Source organism: Marmota monax, unplaced genomic scaffold, assembly GCF_021218885.2.
Source record: "Marmota monax isolate L192 unplaced genomic scaffold, Marmota_monax_Labrador192_F-V1.1 WCK01_AAM20220418_F8-fsc00022, whole genome shotgun sequence".
NCBI lineage: Eukaryota > Metazoa > Chordata > Mammalia > Rodentia > Sciuridae > Marmota > Marmota monax.
Window position 1 is genome coordinate 12,995,194 of NW_026695215.1, and position 20,985 is coordinate 13,016,178.

At 40.4% G+C, this 20,985-nt stretch overlaps 1 protein-coding gene across 1 annotated transcript in view; it reads left to right on the forward strand.

Moving 5' to 3' along the window:
* Positions 1-20,985, forward strand: part of Slc9a9 (solute carrier family 9 member A9) — a 533,806-nt gene that overhangs the window by 251,164 nt on the left and 261,657 nt on the right. Inside the window, exon 9 of the mRNA XM_058574878.1 lies at positions 15,266-15,354. Coding sequence (XP_058430861.1) covers positions 15,266-15,354 — 89 coding nt within the window. The remainder of the gene's footprint in view (positions 1-15,265; positions 15,355-20,985) is intronic.

Sequence of the window (20,985 nt, forward strand, 5' to 3'; positions counted from 1 at the left end):
CATTTACAATAGCCTCAAAAAATAAAATAAAATACTTGGTAATAAATTTAACAAAAGAGATGAAAGACCTCTACAATGAAAACTACAATACGCTAAAGAAAGAAATTAAAAAGACCTTAGAAGATAGAAAGATCTTCCTTGTTCTTGGATAGGCAGAATTAATATTGTCAAAATGAACATACTACCAAAACCACTATACAGATTCAATGCAACCCCAATCAAAATCCCAATGGCATTCCTTATAGAAATAGAAAAAGCAATCATGAAATTCATCTGGAAAAATAAGAGACCCAGAATAGCCAAAGCAATCCTTAGCAAGAAGAGTGAAGCTGATGGCATTACTATTCCAGACCTAAAACTCTACTACAGAGCAATAGTAACAAAAACAGCATGGTATTGGCACCAAAATAGATCTGTAGACCAATGATACAGAATAGAGGATACAGAGTCTAACCCACATAACTACAGCTATCTTATATTAGACAAAGGCGCTAAAAACATACATTGGAGAAAAGATAGCCTCTTCAACAAATGGTGCTGAGAAAACTGGAAATCCACATGTAACAAAATGAAATTAAACCTCTGTTTCTCACCATGCACAAAACTCAAAGTGGATCAAGAACCTAGGAATTAAACCAGAGACCTTGCACCTAATGGAAGAAAAAGTAGGCCCAAATCTCCATCACGTTGGATTAGGCCCTAACGTTCTTAATAAGACTCCTGTAACACAAGAATTAAAACCAAGAATCAATAAATGGGATGGATTCAAACTAAAAAGCTTCTTCTACACAAAAGAAACAATCAGTGAGGTGAACAGAGAGTCTACAGAATGGGAGCAAATATTTATCACAAGCATGTCAGATAGAGCACTAATCTCTAGGATATATAAAGCTCTCAAAAACTTTAACACCAAAAAAACAAATAACCCAGTCAATAAATGGGCCAAGGAACTGAACAGACACTTCTCAGAAGAAGATATACAATCAATTAACAAACATATGAAAAAAATGTTCAACATCTCTAGCAATTAGAGAAATGCAAATCAAAACTACTCTAAGATTCATCTCACTCCAGTCAGAATGGCAGCTATCAAAAATACAAACAACCATAAGCGTTGGCGAGGATGTGGGGGAAAAGGCACACTCCTACATTGCTGGTAGGAACGCAAATTGGTGCAGCCAATCTGGAAAGCAGTATGGAGATTCCCTGGAAAACTTGGAATGGAACCACCATTTGACCCAGCTATCCCACTCCTTGCTTTATACTCAAAGGACTTAAAGACAGCATACTACAATATCAAAGTTTATAGCAGCACAATTCACAATAGCTAAATAATGGAACCAACCTAGATATCCTTTAGTAGATAAATGGATAGGGAAATTTTGTTATATATACACAATAGAATATTACTCAGCATTAAAAGAGAATAAAATCATGGCATTTGCAGGTAAATGGATGAAGTTGGAGAATATAATGCTAAGTGAAGTAAGCCAATCCCCCCAAAAAACAAATGCCAAATGTTTTCTTTGATACGGAGGATGCTGACTCATAATGGCAATGGAGGGGGAGCATGGGAGGAATGGAGGAACTTTAGATAGGGCAAAGGGGAGGGAGGGGAAAGGAGGGGGCAAAGGGATAGGAATGATGGTGGAATGAGTTAGACATCATGACCCTAAGTATGTGTATGAAGACACAAATGGTATGAAAAGACTTTGTGTACAATCCGTGACTTGAAAAATTGTGCTCTACATGTGTAATATGAAATGAATTGCATTCTTCCATCATGTATAGTGAATTAGAATAAATAAACAATTTAATTTAAAAAAAATAATTTTAAGTACATGTCTGTATTTGTTGGCATTTCTTCTTCAGCAAACTACTTGTCCATCCCTTTTGTCCTTTTCTCCTGTTGAAATGCTGATCTTGGTTTGTCACATTGTGTTTTAATTGCTCTTTACCTATTAAGAAAATTAACCTTTTGACTCTCTTTCAGGCTAGAAATATTTTTCCAATTTATACTTGTACCTTTTAAAACATGTGATCTTTCGTTTGGGTCAGGGAAAGTAGTTAGTATGCATATTTTCAAGTTTTGTGTGTTAATTGTATCTCCTCCTCAGAAAGTCAAAGTGTTTCTCTAACAATGATATATGTTTTCTTCTAATAGGTGTCTGGTTTTATTTTTACAGTGGAATCCAAATGGAATTTGTTTTGATATGAGGCATGGGGTCTATAGGAATTTAATTTTTTTTCCTGAGAGTTAATCACTTATCCTATCAACCTTTTTCTAGAAATTTGGAATGTTTATACTATTTCATTTATTTCAGCTTTGTGGTTCATTTTAATATCTAGTAAATCAATCTCTCATACCCATTCCCCATTTTTCAAAAGTTCTTGAGCTACATATTTAGTATTCCACATGGACCTGAAAATAACTTTAGGTTCCAAATAGAAGATAACTTTGGGATTCCAACTGGGGGCCATGATATTTTTAGATTAATTGAAGAGAAGTGGTGTTTTTATAACCTGAGTCTTCCCACACAGGAATATGTTATGTGTCTCCATTTATTTAAGTCATATTTTATGATCCTCAGTAAATTTTTATAGTCGTCTTCACATTAGATCTACAAATTTCTTGTTAAGTATCTTTTTAACTACCTTATATTTTGGGGTGCTGTAATGAATGGAAACTTCTTCCACCATAGTTTCTAGCTGGTTATCGTGTGTGTGTGCGTGTGTGTGTGTGTGCGCGCGTGCTCGTGCGCATGCACATGTGTGCATCTAGATTTCTCTGCCCTATTTGATTGACTCTCTGCAGCCCTGAAATTCAGACCTAGAGTTGATGTGCTGGATTAGGATTAACAGGCAGAAGTTACCATGGGCTGTCAGCTCGACAGCATTAACTGAAGCCTCCTAGCACTCAGTAAATACGTTCTGAGCAATGAAATGAATGATTTTAACTCAATTAAAGGGAAAACTGCCCAAATCTGAATAACAGACTAGTAATTGATTTATAAGGTCATAAGTGCTTGGCTGCTTGATGACATTCCTGCACCTTCTTTACGTCCCCTGGCCAGGATATTCCTGAAGAGATCCATATATCAAGGAAATGATTTATCATAAATTGTATTCATCTGTACTTTGTTTTCCTAGCTAGCAACTTAAAAATAAAGCTACATAGTCCTGAGGAGAAGAGCACAGTAAAGAGGGGCGTGGTGGTCAGGTGTGAGACTGGGCTGCCTGGCAACCCGTCTTACTCTCCCTGGGAATCATACCCTGATGTCTCTTAGGGAACGAACCACCAACCCTCCTCTTCTGGATGGCATCTCCTTAACCAGATGTCCCACCCTCCTGTGCTAAAGAGAATGAGTACTCTGAAGCCATGTCAATCAGGCACCCTTTCCCTGGAATGTGAAATCTAGCAGGGAGATGCGAGGAGGATGTAAAGCTCTCCACATCTGATTCTTGCCACCAGGTCCCCAGAACTGCCAAGAGAGAGCTCTCAGGCTCCTTCCACTGATCTCATTCTGGTTTCAGCAGGCGGAGTCCATTTTTATTGCTTACAAAGACACTGAAATGGTACAAGTAAAAGAATAAACCAGAAGCTATTTTAACCAAAGAAACTGCATAACTTGGAGACCGTTAGAAAGGAAGTGAGGTTCAAAGGCAGTACAGTCTCCAGGCTGGGATCCTTGGGACCATCTTGTGCCAGGTGCACACTTAGCAACAAACAAAAGGAATCAAGCTTTTAAAGACAGATTGCACGGGGTTCATTATGCTGCCATTATGGCTGCCATTTCAGCTTCTTATCGGATTCATCACGAGCACTTCACTGGGGGGACATGCTCATTACCACATCTCCTGCATTCACTTCCAGTTGCTACTAATTTGATGATGATCATTTGATTTATTTTGATCATCTTTTACTTCAAGGGCCACATTTGCAGCCACCTCCTCTCGGGTCTCTTGCAAATTGCACCTGCAAATGTTCAAAAGTCACATGGAAGAACTTGGTTTTGTGAAAACAACTGGCTTTTAGACATGCAAATGAGGGTTGGCATTTGTATTACCCAGAAGTCTGATTTTCTGCTCTTGGAAATATACAAGTGAGGTTTGAAAAAAAAAATGTTTACTTGGGAAGACAAGACAGAATATAAAATACAAGCAAGAGGTCTTTCTAAGAGATTGTGCATGTGGAAATGGACTTCAGGGTCTCTACAAGCCAGGAGAACCTAGGAAGAAAGAATATATGTGAATATATCTGCCCTACTTAAAAAAAAAATCAGCCATGGAGGTATGTGTCTGGTTTCTGGCTCTTCTGACTTGCCCAGGGACTGGAATAAGTCATTCTATTAATTGGTATCTCATTTTCTTCACTACTAAAGTAAAAGGATTTTACTATTTTCTAATGGAAGGACACTGTGCCCATACAGAATGTGGCTTGTAAGTAAATACATGACCCTCAGCTCTCCTCTCCATTGGGTACCCACACACCTGCTTCCCTGATTTCTGATTTTCTTATCCAGAGGCCTATTTACTAAAAGTCATTAGGTTACTGAGCCATTATTTAAAATTGAATATTGAAAATAATTCAGCAGTATTATGTACAGCATAATCTCTAATAGAATTGAATCCTGTCATAGAAGCTGCTTTTCAGTTTATAAAGATAACCAAAAAGCACAGCTGGACAGGTTGTTAGAAAATTCATTTTTATAATCTGTTTCCCAGCTGAGACTTTGGGGGTCAGGTTTTTTTTTTCAAGAAACAGACTTTCAGGGCCTGTCATTAAACACCCGAAGAGTACGATTTCTAATGGCAACACTGACACCACGTCTAATAACTTCCCTGCTTCCAGGCAGTGCTAGAATAACGGCAGCTTCCATTTTTAGCTTCCTGGGGCCTATTTTATGTTCACCAGAGGCAAAGAAGGGGGAGGGGCCATTGGCTTGGCTTATTCTCTCATACAAAAAGTCAAACAATGCAACCCACTATTTACCGAGCTTAGAATGACCTCCATCTAAGGAAATAAATGTTTAAAAATATGAAGAAGAAGAAGAAGAAGAAGAAGAAGAAGAAGAAGAAGAAGAAGAAGAAGAAGAAGAAGAAGAAGTGTCCTGATTACTAAGTAATGGTGTTCAGTGAATCTAGAGAGTAGAAGACTGAAAATTTTTTATAAATGTAGAAATGTAAAAATAAGTTACACTGGTCCATTCACTAGGGAGTCAGACAGGATGTCTGAAATACGCACATAACACACACGTGTGGAGTTCAACATGAAGGGTGAGATCAGTGGAGTCCCTTCACCTGGGCATATTCCCCTTGGTCTGCAGGCACAAGGACCCCCTCCCACTGTCATGGTAAGGAAGAGCTGACACTTGGCAGCTTGGGTCTGCTTACCTGTTCATCAGCTCAGTCCGTGGAAGGCTTCAGTGGAGTAAGCAGTCAGGAGAAGAGGGACTTGGGAACATTTTTCTCTTTTACAATAAACAAGAAGGAAAGATTTCTAAATGAAATGACCATGACCAGACACCCTGTGTCTCCACTTGACCTGTGGCAAGAAACTGGTTCTTCACATCTCACCTCCATCAACTCTCAGATGGGCAAAAATTGTTTTGGAACTCTTAAAGAAGGCTTTTAGCTCCAAGGGGGATGTGTTCCATTTGACTGTTCCCTGATGCATCAAGTGTCTGGGTGGAAACAATATTCCTGGAGCTCAGTAAATACATCTCCAGGAGAGGACTCGGCTTGGATCATATCTCAAAAACCGCTTCTAAGTACGTATCATTAGGCAGCATTTCTTAGCTTAAAACTTCCCCTGCTTTTGTATTGCAAGGACCATGTGATTGCAACTTAACCAACACCTCACCAACAAATGAGGAGCCCCGTGAGTGTCTGTGGAGACAAAAATAAAACCTGGAGGCTCAAAATAATAGGCATTCAAGCTGTGGAGATAGGCACCCAAAATTCTCAAGGGGATTAGTTATCCAGCACAGGGAACCACCGCTGAGCATGTTGGGATGTCATCTCCACAAACACAGAGTACCACTCCTCCTATTGACAACTCCGTAACTCACACCTGCTCTTTCTTGAACCAAATTTCTCTTCATTTCAATATGCAAACAACCTGCACATGCAACGAAAGTAGTGGACAAATTTACCCCTGCTCTCATCACTGTAAATATGTTCAGTCTTGATTTAACATCTCCTCCAGGTGCCAGGAGGCGTAAAAATAAAGAGGAGATTCATTCTTTCTCAAGAACCCATCTATAAGCATGTAGAAAATTATGAAAAGATGACACAAATAACCTTTATATAAGTGAAGGAGAAAAGGAAGTCAGAAATAATTCCTAGCTCCCCATACCCATTACATCAATGATTCCTTCACCAAAATGGGGAGTGCAAGTGAATGCATAGAGGCAAAAGTTCATTGGGGGGGAGGGATCCTATGCAAGTGTGGATTGTCCATCTGGCAATTGGATATGCACATCTGGGATGAGATTGCTAGTTAGAAATTTAGGCAACACTGGTATGAATGTGTTAGCTGGTTCCAAAGAAATGGAAAGGCAAGGAGGCTAATCCTGATGGATACCAAAACTAGAGGTGAAATGCCAGGGACCTAAGCAAAAAGGATTTTTCTTCTTCTCCAGACCTCAAGTTTATTTGTATAAATACTCGATACTATCTTAGGAAGAATTACCTAGGGAATTTGTTGCTGTTGTTTTGTCGTTAGATGGAGATTGATAAGCCTTGCAGCATAGACATGAAGTTAACAATTAAGTGCATGTGTGTGCTCAGCACCGAAGAAACCAGAAATAAGACCCTGGTTTCCTATTGTTTCCTATATTGATGTTCTTATATTCCACAGACTCATGTCTAATCTTCCAACTATGGAGTTGCCAAACATGGCCCACTAGACAGTAATTGTACTCTTTGGAAACTTGGATTCTTTCATATTCCCTGAAGGAGTTATCCATTTTGTTAAATCTTTGACTTCTCAGTTCCAGGTTCACTTTCAGTGGTGGTAGGAAACCTGTCAGAAATGTCTCTTTTTACTAGATCAAGAATAAATAAAAGTGTGGCGTGGAAAAATAACCCATCAACCTTAAAACCCCTCTGAGTACTATCTGAGAGCAAGGCACATTTTTTTCTTTCTTACTCTCTTTCTGTGTTCTGATGATATAATCAATATTTCCTGTCCAAAAATGCAATATTCTCCAGTCTTAGAAACCCCTCAAGTCTGCATTTAATGTCAAAGAAAATCATGCTCCATGTGACAGACATTTATTTTTCTGCTTCTGAATCTGAAGGCTTCATCAACGTTTAATGAGAAAAGAACTGTGGGTTGTTATCAGCAGCAGAGACCCCAGGTGAGAATAGTCTTTGAATAGAGCATTTGCATATAAGAAGAAAATGGCCCTGCCACTAATCAATCCATATAGATACCTACTTGAATATGAGGATCAAAGTCAAATCTCTCCCCATTCTCTTTTTAAAACAAATAACATTTCTTGTAATAGAGATTAATTCCTTTTTTTAATTGGTTGTTCAAAACATTACAAAGCTCATGACATATCATCTTTCATACATTTGATTCAAGTGGGTTATGAACTCCCATTTTTACCCCAAATACAAGTTGCAGAATCACATCGGTTACACATCCACATTGACAAGCCTGCAGATGATTACCCGGTGTTTCCTGGGCACTGTTATGGGTTGGGGAAGTGGGAAAAGGAAGTTTGTGGACTTTCCCTTGAGGAAAACTGGTCAAGAGGGAGACCCAGGGTAAGCAAGATGACAGAAAGTCAGTGTGAATCTGTGGGGTCTTATGCAATTCTTTCATCAGTTTATACAGATCTTGATGCAGTGTAAAAATGAAACCACTCATATCATAGACATTTAAAATTAGAAGGTGCTTAGAAGTTATCTACCATAGCATTTGCCATAATTTCTTGACACTAACTGGGGAAAAAAATAAAATAAAATAGGTTTATCACGCACCATATGCGTATATATTTATTTTTATTTATTAACCATAGCATAATTATATTAGAATATACAAAAGTGCTGATTAAAATTGTGAAGTTCTCATATTTTCTACCATCCTTCAGTGGATTGTCTCACATGCCCCAATTTGAAGACCATTACTGCTAACCACCTTTTCAACTCAGGACAAAACATTGTTCAGGCAATGGATTTAAATGAGATGTGGCATACACTTATTTGAGTATCTGAACTATGATGAGTTAGATCCTGGCTCTCCTGACTTCTTATGTGCTACATTTATTTTCTTACATAATTTACCACCACACATTGAACCTTGATTGTATAAGCAAGTAAATAGATATACACAATATGCTCTCTGAGAGGGTCAGGAAGTAAGAATCATGGAAAACTGTGAAAATAGAACTTGTATTGTCCTCTGAAAATTGATGTCTCTGAAAATAATTTACTTACCAATAGGATCATTATTTTTCCCAAATGATTATAGACCTCCTTATGCTATTTCCTAAATTTCTTTCCTTGCCAAGTAAGCTGATTTGTGTGCTTCTTTGTGGTTTCTCAAAACAGTTCTTTCAGCTAGTGTCAAAAGTGTTGGTTATAGTTTTGTTCAAAATTTCAGAAATAAGCACTTGGAGCCAATCCTTTGGGGATCTTGTCCATCAGTAAAACCTCACTGGACAGATGCTAAAAGGCAGTCTGTGTACAAACATGAGTCAGATGTTCCTATTTTCTCTGATTTCTTTCAGAGTCTCTTATTTATTTCAGGTTCCGATTTTTTAGCATGTTCTACTCCACGTGAACATGAATGTAGGTACGTGACTCTATTCATTACTGCCATAGGACCCCATAAATACAACTTCAATCCAAGATCTTACTCATGCAATGTACCAATCGCATTGAATGGTGCTTGTCTATCTAGCAGAGATGGAAACCGAATAATCATATTTTATTTTTGTTGAAAAAGAACATGAAGAACTGTTTTGCCAGTAGAGAACAGACAGAGTAGATTTTTCATGTGTCTAATTTTTATGAATACTAGAACTAATAGAACATGCAAGATACTTTAGAAATTTATAACAAAGTTTGACAATTAACCTTAGCTGATTCTCCCTAGTTTTGTATTTAGAAATGTTATAGTTGATTGATTCGATATGTATTTATTTCCCATCTATAATGGATTCAAATCCAAAGTGGGATAGTAGAGCATGTTTCCCAGACACTCACCACTGTCCCCCACCTCTCTCCCCCTGTTCCTGAACCTGCACCCCCAATTTTTTTTCCTCATGTTTCAAGACTCAAATGTCTTTGTGTCCTTCAATCTGACTGTATTAAGAATAATTAATTTTAAAATGCCCATTGGATACATTTATTTAGCTATTTTTTGTTAATTTCTAATCTTATAACACTTTGATCAAAAGATAAAAACAATTTATAACCTCACAATCACAGGCTGTGATTTGTTTGCTTTTAAAAAATTTGTTTTTGGAAAGAGAAAAATTCTTGAACTATTTGTTGGCAAAATGTATCATTAATTGTATTCCATGCAAGTAATTTCTTTCACATTCTAGTATTGCTGACTGAGATCAAAAGGAAATAATTTAAAAGTAAAGAAAAAAGAAATCAAATAAAAAAGGAAAAAGAAAAAGAAAGAAAAAAGTTTAAGCCTCTTAAATGTCCTGGATGATAATTGTTCTCTGAAACTAAAATTATTTCATAGAACTATGTCAATTCTGGAAAGCCAGAGAAAGAAGAACAGAGAACAAAACACAAGGATATAACTTTAAAACATTTTTAAAATATATGTTTAGTTATAGATGGACATGATACCTTTCTTTTATTTGTTTATTTTTTATGTGGTGCTGAGAAATGAATCCAGTGCCTTGCAAGTGCTAGGTGAGTGTTCTACCACTGAGCTACAGCCCCAGCCCAACATTTTAAAGTTATCAAAATACACTTATTTGACAAGGAAAGGGGGTAACAATTACTGTGTCTCTCCTTTGGAGCTGTTCTCTAATTATCCCCAAATGCTAAGGAGATGAGAATAAGGTGAAAGTCTCTTTTCAGGACTGTGCAAGGTCAAGGCCCAGCCACTGCAAGGGTGAGTTGAGACTCATTACTATATTTGGTCAAAGACGTGCCCCTTGAAGTTCTGCCCGGGGACCAGAAGCATGAATGTCTCCTGAGAATGTGCCCATGAACAAATGTGAGCTCTGCCCCATCTCCTGAAGCAGAATCTGCCTTTGAATGAGACTCCAGGTGACTTGGTGACTTAGTGATTTGGATATATACTGACATTGTGGCAGTTCCGGTAGAGTTCAGAAATCTCTCTTGCCTGGTACAGATTGTTGGGCCACAGTTGAGCTTCCATGGCACTGAGAGAAGCCAGTCCAAGCCCCAGGACTAGAGAGGCAAAGGAAAGCCAGCCGGGGAGCTCCTAAAAGGGAATTGTGAGGCTGGGATCCAGACCTCTGAGGACACTGCCTGGCTGTGGCTGCTTTCTCTGAGGGGTGCCATTAAGGCTGGACTAGACGTGCAGGAACATACAAAAGCAAAATCAGAAAAATCAGAGGCTGGATCTGCCTGTCAGCACCATGGCGAAGACCCACGGCTGAGGTGCAGCTGACAAAGAGCAGGCACAGAGGCAAAGTGAGTCCTTCTCTGCTCCAGGGTGCTAGTCTCCCTCCAGGGCTGCACAATGGCAGAGCCCAGCCACACTGGCTAAGGAGAATGTGGTTTGTAGAGCTCCAGTGCCAGGGTCAGAGCCAAGAAAGAAGGGTGAGTTTGGAGCTCAGAGCTTGAATAGATGACTGGCACAGAGAACACCTGGCCCCTTCCTTTTCTTTCTTATATGTAACTGTCTGAGATCCAGGACATTTAAGAGAGTCATCCAGATGCCCACATAACAGTAGCACTAGTAGTACTAGGCATGGGTATGTAAGAACATAATGACAGTGGAAGTGACATTCTAGCAGGGTGCAGTGGTGCATGCCTGTAATCCCAGCGACTTGAGAGGCTGAGGCAGGAGGATCACAAGTTTGAGGCTAGTCTCAGCAACTTAACCAGACTTTGTCTTGAAATAAAAAATAAAAAGGATTGGGGATGTGGCTTAGTGGTTAAGCACCCCTGGGTTCAATCACCCCCTGAAAAAGAACATCCCAAAGACAGAAAACTGTCACCTTTCAATTTGTTTCTGTGGCAGAGAGTTTTATAGATGCAGTAGTCCTCTTTGTCCACAGAAGGTTTGTCTCAAGACCCCCAGTCTATGCCTGAAACCATGAAGAGTGCCAAACCCTGTGTATATCCATCTTTTCATATGATAAAGTCCAATTCAAAAATTAGAAACAGTAAGATATTAGCAATAACTAACAATAAAGCAGAAGAATTCAAACAATATACTAGACTAGAAATGATTTAACACCTATGGGTTGTTATTTCTAGAAATTTCCATTTAGTATTTCCAGGCTTCTGTTGATTGTGGGTAACTGAAACCCCAGAAAGTGGAACTGCAGATAAGGAGGGACCACTGTCACAGGGGTATTTAGATGAGACATTTCCAAAATGTGTTTGCACTTGTGAAAGTCATACTAATTATAGTAATTTGTGTGATTTAATTAATTACCAAGCTATAAAATTATGATTACATATGCTAATCCTAAGGGTCAGATCCACTTGGTGGCTTTGTTTTTCTTGTGATACTCAGCCTCTGGTCACACAGGGCTCACTCCTCATGGTTTGTTGTTTTCATGATGCACACATAGACATAAGACCCCAGAAGTGTTTAGCCAGAACATTGCTCCATACTGTTCTACTAGAAGTAAGGAAAGAAAAACAAATGGGGCAACTGAGGGAAAACCTCCTCAAATGACAAGCCTGGTCAGCGCTGATATGTCATCTTCATCATCAGATCTTTGACCCCATCCCCGGGAAATCCAAAATGATGTTTTTCTGATGGCTTGAGATGGCCTTTAAAGTTTCACAGATGGTCTAATATAGGCAGGAAAGCACAGAGAGTCTGTGGAACGTTGAATCTCGGCTCTGCCACTTCCAAGGTGACCTTGAGTAGATTACATCAGTGTCTTTCTCATTTAAGAGCAAAGGAAAACATTCATTTGTGTGTTGGACAGGTACTCCTGGAGCGCCTACCATGTGCCTGGTACCGTTCTCAGGGTTAGGGAATCCCTCTATCCTTAATGAGATCTGTATTTCAGTGCAGGAAGGCAAACAGTAAACACAGAAACAGAGACCATATTAGGTGGCGGTAAATAATATAGGGAAACAGCAGGATAGGTGACTAGGGAACCATGAGGAGTCATTTGTACAGAGTGAATAGAGAAGCTTGCCTGAGAACATAACATCTGAGGGGACACTGTGGAGGACAGCCTTCCACCTACTGGGACCTGGGAGAGCAGCAGCTCTATGATGGAACAAGCTGGCGAAGATAGCGCCAGGCTGGGAGCCTGGTAAGAGATGGGCCCAGGAATTACAGAGAGGGGAGAATAGTGCCTGCCCAGATCCTGGGAAAACATGGCAAAGATTTGAGCCAAGGGCTGACATGATCCAAATATTTCTGGGTGACGAATAGAACCAACTGGAGAAGGCAGGGAGTCTAGTTAAGAAGATATTTCCATGATCCAGGCCAAAAATGATGGCAGCTTAGAAAAGGATGTTAAGGGTTTGAGGTGTTGAAAGGCGGCTGAGCTCAGAGTAAATGTGAGAGGACAGGCCAACAAAATTGCTGACTCACCGTGAGAGGAGAAGTGAAGGGTGGTCCCACAGTTGTGGCCTGAGCGGCAAGGGCTGTGCCCAAGGTCGTGGGAGGGGCTGGTTAATCATGGTAAACCTGTTGTGAGATGATAAAGTTAGGCAGTGATTAAGAAGATGAGATTATGGCACTGGCTGGTAAATGGATGGAACTGGAGAATATCATGCTAAGTGAAATAAGCCAGTCCCTAAAAACCAAAGGTCAAATGTTCTCTCTGATGCTGACATACAACAAGGCAGGGGAAGATTAGAAGTTCATTGGATTAGACAAAGGGAAATGAAGGGAAGGGGTGACCTCACATCATGTTCAACCACAAGAATGGGATCCTAACTAGAATGGGTTGCACCCTACTGTCATGTGTATCTATAAACAAAACAAAAAAAAGAAAAGAAAAGAAAAAGGAAGATGTAAATGCAGCCAGCCTAGTTCAGCCCACAGTACCTATTCAGCCCTCCTCTTCCCTCTGCAACTCTGGTGATCCCTTCTTTCATTTTTTTAAGGTTTTTATTTTGTTCACTTTAGTTATACGTAATAGTAGAACGCATTTTGACACACTATACATACATGGAGTATAACTTCACATTCTTGTGGTCGTACATGATGTGGAATTATACTGGTCGTGAATTCATAGATGAACACAGGAAAGTGATGTCTGATTCATTCTACTGTCTTTCCCATTCCCCATACCTCCTCCCTTTCCCTGCCCCAGTCCAATCTGGTGAACCTCCACTACCCCCACAATCCTACCTATTGTGAGTCAGCATCTGCATATCAGAGAGAACATTCTTCCTTATTCTCAGATCTCAGAACAAAGTTACTCTTACTCACCACCCTGCAAACCTGCCCTTGCATTCTCTACCTCTTCACAGATCAATATGTAGTCAAAACAGTTCCGCAGCAGTGAGAAGGTCAGCAACCCTCATCTAGAAGACTTTGAACACATTTGACAGAGGTAGATAAATTACATTTTAAAACAAAGGGAAACATTTGCTATCAAAACAAGGCACATGGTCATCCTCCTAGTCCCTTAAAGTATTTAAAGTGCTTCAGTACCCCCCAAAGTTTCCCCAGTATTTTTTAATAGAAATTCTGTGAAGAGGGAAATATAATATTTTATAAGATTTTTTTCCTTAGAATTTATGAAGAGATGCTAAGAAACTGAAATCTCTAGAAATGTTCACTGAATATGTATTTCCTACTTATTTTTATTCTTTTATCTAAAATTTGGAAGCATGGTATTAGGAGCAAATAAGTAATGTAAATGTCTATGTGTTTGTATTATGTAAATATGTCTTAGCAATATTTTATCCAGTGCTGACTTGAAAAATAACCAACATGTAAATAGATGCATACAGTTTACATATAAAAAAGATAAGCTCAGTTCTTGAAAATTCTTTATTGCAGATTCATTTGAAATGTCAGTACTCACTTCACACATCTCTGTGCTCTTAAGAATCATCAGCATTTAATTTATGAGTGTTTTTAGATGGAAAGATTCCGCTGTTTAAAATTAAATCCAATCCCCTTGGTCTGAGTTGAGGAATACTTGCTTCTTGCATCTTTTCCAAAGCCCTCTTCTAGGCCCAATTTCCCATCATTAATCTAATCTTGAATCCAAAAGGGAACATGGCTTCCATCACTTCCCCAATCCAGCCCAGGGGAAAAAACAGAGAGAGTAACAATTCCTGGGACAAATCACATATTTGTCTCATCACTGCTATCCCTGTGTACCCAAGAACCATCTAGTGCACACTGTCTTCTACAGTATTAAAAGCTGAGTAGAATGCAATTTAAGAAATGAACACTACAGCTAGCTGATGGCCCACTGCTGCTGGGGACATAAAAACAACCAGCTTACTTTCAAGGAGTGTGGGTCTTGGGGGGTGGTGGATGGGGGTGTGCCTGAGATTACTCAGCTGCCGAAAGACAGGGCACCCAGCTTTGCCAAAAAGGCGAAGGAACACATAGGACTTCTCTCTCTTGCTTGGCAAGTGGGAGCATTGGCAGGAGCCACAAAACCCTTGTTGACTTAGGCTTGTGACTCATGGCGTTTAATATTAAATTATGGCATGATAGGACCTTTTTCAGGCTCCCCAAGGTACACAGTGGAAAGCAAATGTCTGAGAGAAGATATCAATATTTAACATAAAATTCAGCAAAGTAATTGGCACTGGCTACAAGAAGCCCAGGGGTGACTACACTGTCTTTTGTTCATATGTTTCCAAGATAACTTTCCAACTCATGACCAGGGAGTCCTTTATATCCAAGAGGAATCTGCTTTTCATTTTTGTTAGGAATACTTCATAGTGCCTTCCTTCATGTGTAAGCCTGCAAGACTCGTGTTTGAAGCAGATGGTGAGATTGACCTGGGTCTCATTATCGTGGTCATTATTAAGAGTTTTGACTCTACTGGCACCAAAGTCTATCTTTCAACTGGGAGGGCCCTACCTTCTGACTTAGATGGGAAAGACAATTAATTTTGACTGGTCTCTTTTTGAATTTCAGGGATAGTCGCTGTTCTCTTCTGTGGAGTCACACAGGCACACTATACCTACAACAACCTGTCGTCAGATTCCAAAATGAGGACTAAACAGGTAAAAGAAAAAACTCACTACAGGCTTTGTCTCTTTGTCAGTGTAATGGTTGTGCATTCAGAAAGAATTTCCTTAGTGAAGAAGAAAGTAAGCTTGAGGCTTCATTACGGGTTGGATATTATAGATTTTTTTTTCCCCTCCAGGATAACCATTAACAATTCTCTTGGTAAGCAAAAAATACAGTTATAATAGTCTCTTCCTCCTGAGAGATGGGGAACATAGACTGTCAGTCTCAAAGATGAAAGGCCTACCGTCAGTAATAATTCACAGTCACTTACATCTAAAAGCATTATAAAGCACGTGAGATTGGGTAGTTATAGAGAGAGGAGGAGAGGAAGAATACGGAAGTGATGTTTGGTCTTTAATTGAGTGCTTTTGCTTCTAAGCAAATTCAACTGCCAGTTGTCTCACCAGCAGAATGTATCTCCTTTATTCTGAGAACACATCTGTTTGGTTTATTTGCATGTGAGCGTACATAGATTCCTTCCATAAACATTATTTACACAGCACTTTGTGCCAAGCATTCTGCTGGGTACTAGGGATACAAACACAGTATGTGACTGCCTTCAAGAAGTTCCTCAAGTCTATTGATGAGGATGAAGGTGTGAAATGAACAAGAATCCAGCGTTAAGGACTGTGATCGAAACATCTGTGTTGAGTGTTTGAGAACATTCAGTAGGGCATCTTCCATTAAGGACTGGAAAATCAGGAGAAAGTTGCCAGAGATAATGCCCAACCTTGAGCAAACTAAAGTACTGAGATAAAGATTTGGGGTCCAGCAGGGGGCGAAAGGTAGCAAGAAGGGCACTTGAGGCCAAGGGATCAACAGGGACAAAGTCTCTGACTGAAGCTCTGAAAATAATTCAGTGTGGCTGGTGCTTAGGGTGAGGCTGAGTCAAGGGGGATTCAGAAAGGAGAGCCCATAGATAGAGCCACAGACCAACTTATAAAAGGACTCACATACTTTGGGAAGAATGTTATCCTACAGATAATGGGGAGTAGCATAATTAATAAGAATGTAAAGAATGTATTGTGTCTCACACTTCTCGAGTCCAAAAGACTAAAATGAAGGTGTTGGCAGAATTAGTTCCCTCCAAGGATGTGAGGGGAAATCTGGACTATCTCTGCCTTAGCTTCTGGTGGTTTTCTGGTCACCTTTGATGTTCCTTGGATTATAAATGCATCATCCTAACTTTGACCTTCATGTTTACGTGACATTCTCCCTCTGTGCCTAACTCCAAATTTCCCCTTTTTATAAGGATACCAGTTATGTTGGGTCTGGGGCCCACCCTCCTTCAATATGACTTCATCTGAACTAATTACATTTGTTAGTTACCTATTTCCTAATAGGATCACATTCCAAGGTTCTGAAAGTTAGAATTTCAACATATGAATTTGGGGGCAGCACAATTCAGCTCAAACGTGATGTGTTTTTGTTGTTGTTGTTTTGTTTATTATTATTATTGATTTAAAAAAAAATAAATGACAGTGGAATGCATTACAATTTAATCCTTAGCGGGAAGACTGAAGCAGGTGGCATCATTATACTAGACCTTAAACTATATTACAGAGCGATAGTAACAAACATGATGTTTTTAAAGGTCCTTAGGCAGAATAATTTTAGGATAGCTGGAGTTCCATTTTAAACATATCACTCTGGAAGACATGAGGAACATGAATCACAGGCTCTTGTATCAGTTAGCATTTGCTGTGTAACAAACAATCATAAACATCAGTGGTATTCAACATTAAACATTTATTTATCACCCACGAGACTCAGACATTTTGACCAGGGTTGGACTTAGTGGCTCTGCTTATATCAACTGAGCTTATTTGTGTGTCTGTGGGTTTGTCCGAGGCTCTATTCTAGGGTAAGCTTGACTGAGGCACCTTTGTCTTGTGCCTGTTATTTTTCTGGTTGAAGAATATGCCCCATTGTTGAAGCAAGTTCATTTCAACCATTTGCCCACATGACATCTCTTAAATATCCTATTGGCCAAAGAAAATCATGTGGCCGAGTTCAAAGTCAAGAGGCCAAGCAGATTCCCAGTCCACACTGGAAGGGCACTGAAAAGTTACGTGGCATAGAGTAGGGATATAGCATGCTATGGTGTGGATTTTAAGTATCCCCCCACAGCTCCTGTGTTAATGCAGGAAAGTTTAGAGGTGAAATGATTGGATTCTGAGAGCTATAACCTAATCAGTCCAGCTTAGTTTGAATGGACTGACTGGGTGGGAACTATGGGCAGGTGGGGCATGGCTGGAGGTGCTGAGTCACTGGAAGTGTGCCCTGGAAGGGTGCATCTGGTCTGTGGTCCCCTCTTCCTTTCTTTGCTTCCTGGCTGCCATGAATCGAGCAGTGCTTCCCCACCATGCCCTTTCACCATGATGTCCTGCCTCACCTTGGGCCCTGAGCAATGGAGTCTGCCGTCTGTGGACTGAGACTTCTGAGAATGTGATCCCCAAATAAACCTATCCTCCTCTAAGTTGTTCTGGCCAGGTATTTTGGTTACAGCAATGAAAAGCTTACTAACACATAAGGACTGGTGAAGAATTAGATTGAATGATTCCTCAAATGCAAATGAAGGCAGAGAAGCTGCTCTAATAAACCTGATGATGCTGAAACTTGAGATGTAGAGAAAGCAAAGGGACATCCAAGAGAAACCTGTAATTGGCCAGGATTTCCTAAGCAGGAGTTCCCGAGGGCTTGCTTTCAAGCTCTCCATAGTGGTTCTTCTCATTACTATCTGTCACATCCCAAGCTCAGTTGGTCCTGATTCTGCCTATACCCGCTCAGGGACTCTACCAGGCCACTCTTCCTCCCTGCCCCTCACTTCAGGTGGTAGAGGGCTCCTAAGTAAAATAAAGGAAATCAACCCAAAGGAAAAAAAAATTTAAAAAAAAAAAGACACCAAATCCAAGAACCTCCAATGCATAGTCTTCTAGGATCCTTATCATTTTGAAGACTGTTAGCATCCTCTAGGGCTTAAAGGGTTGGTTTTTCCTGGACTCTTCTCATTCTCTGAGCATTTGTATGCTGGGAAGCTAATTCCTGTAGGGACTTGTACTTTTAAGCCATGCTATCGAGACCGTTCAGCAGAACTTCAGAGATAACTCGACTCATGGCAAGATAGCAGCCCAGCACCTAGGGGAGACAAAGCCCAAATCAGTGCCCTCCAGCCTCTGTTCTCCCTCTGAATGCCTTGACAAGTGCTCCCTGATGGGCTGCCAGGTTCGTTTCACAGCACTCTCTTTCAAGGAGGGAGACTGTTACAAGTTCGTTCTTTAACATCTAGATAATTGCATAGCCCTGTTCCGTCCCTCACACTGCCTTCTTTGCTGGGTGTCTGGGTCATCCTAGGAATTAACACCTGCTAATTCCTTCCCACTCCCTTCTCATGCCTTTGCTTGCTTCTTTCCTTTCAGGATCCATCATCTTCTATTTATTTGTTCTCTCATAATACACACATATATAGCGTATGTACGTATTTAAATATACATGCATATCTATGCATACCTATGCCCAGGAATAACCTGCACTCCAGTATAGAGACTCCAAGGTCTCCACTCTAAACAAGATGAGCTCAGAGGTCCTTGGCTACATCCGCACTTGGGTAGCAAGCAAAGTTCAAACTCAATGTGGGAAACCAATTACAAGTTGTGGAGAAATGGTGAGGCATGTGGTATAGAGATACCTCTATACCCCATCTGAAACTGGAGGAGGTTTAGAAGGATTATCTGACATGATCACATGGGTGATGATGTCACAGTAACTCCCTCTGCATCTTCCCATGCCATTAGAAGGAGCAGTAGCATAGCTTCTTTGCTTCTCTTCCCAGGACTGTTTAATAGAGGAATAGGAAGTTACTCAGTGAAGTCTAGGGAAAATCCATGGAAATCAACTTTGTGTTATAAAATCCAAAGGTGATATGATTTACAAAGGAATTTTATTCATCAACTTTGTCTATACCAGCTAATCAAATAACTATATCTGGATAGGAAGGTTTTGGAGAATTGTGTGTTCTTTATAGCTTCAAGAATTAGATTGCCTTTTAAAAAATTACATTTTAACCTTAAGATGTTTTTTGTAAATTATCATTATCCTGGGAATGTAGGTGAACTAATTTTTGCTTGAAAAAACCATTGTACACTGCTGTGTGTGACACCAGGGAGCCTAATGGAGATCCTGGGGTTGTTACCTGCCATGACAATCTGCACTTTGGAGGCAAAGCATCCTATTAAAGAGGGTGTGAATATGTGCAGCAGTCCCTTTCCCTGTCTTAGAGAGGTTGTTACTTTAGTGTTTGCACATTCAGTCACACACAGATCCCGGAAGCCCTGCCTCTTGCCTGGGAAGCTGCAAGCTTCTAGGGATGCTCAAGGTGGGCCTCAGACATGGCAGTCTGCAGTCTGGAAGTCTCACACTGAGTCATCCGAAGATTGTGTGCAGACCCAACAGACCCATCCACACAAGTCCCAGTTGCCTCCCACCCCATTTCTTCTCCTCACACCCCAGGGCAGGGTGCTAGCTGGTTACCTGGGCCAAACTCCAAGTGTTTCCAGCAACTGTCTTTACCTTGCCTGAGGCTGGTGTGCAAAACCATATACTTCTACACCGTCCCTCTTAACTAGAAATTCTCCTTCCCTTCTTGCAGTTCCTGATTAAAAATTATTTCCAACAGATCCACAAGGGTATAGGATATGAATGTGAATAACTAACAGTTATTATTCATTAACATGTACAAAGTACTTATCTCATTTGCTTTCTTCCTACCTTTTTACCTAAAAGGTAACTCTTCTTATTACCACTAATTACCTTCATTCATTGGACTAATATTTTCTGAGAGTCTACTTTGTGCCAGCCACTGCTCAAGATGCAAGGCAGGTGGGGGAGATAGGATGGTTGGTATGGAGAGACGGGATTGTAATTTTAGATAGGATGTCCAGGAAATGCCTCAGTGAGAAGGTGCAGAAAGTGAAAGAGGGAGTCATGTGAGTATTTGGAGCAGAACCATCCAGAAATTGGGAAGAACAGATAACAAAAGCCACAGAAGCAAGGGGACCCATGTGTCTGGAGCACAGTGACCCAGAGGAGAGAGCACCAGAGACAACATCAGAACAGTGACAAGGGATGGCTTAAAGGACCCGAATGATGGGAGACCACACTGGAAACAAGAACAGGTGTGCCGGAGATGGGATTTAAGTTTTGAAAGAATGGAGGTGTCATTGTCGGGCATGGAGCACAGCTGTGGGACAGCCAGTTGACACAGAATTCTGCAGTTCAGGGGAGAAGTCTAGACTAGAAATACAGTGTTGTTGGTCATAGCATGGAGATGATGCTGAACACACAAGACTAGAGGGGATCAGCTGTAGTTCAGATGTTGAATGTCCCCACGGACTCATATGTTAAATGCATGGTCCCCAAGGTGGCACTGTGGGGAGGTGGTGAAGCCTTTGAGAGGTGGGGCCTAGTGGGAGCTCCTTAGGCCAGGGACATATCCTTAAAGAACACTGTGGTACCCTGGCCCCTTTCTCTTTCTCTTTTGCTTCCTGGCCATAAGGTACTCTCCTGCCATGATGTGCTATCTCACCTCAGGTCCCAAGCTACATGGCCAATCAATCATGAACTGG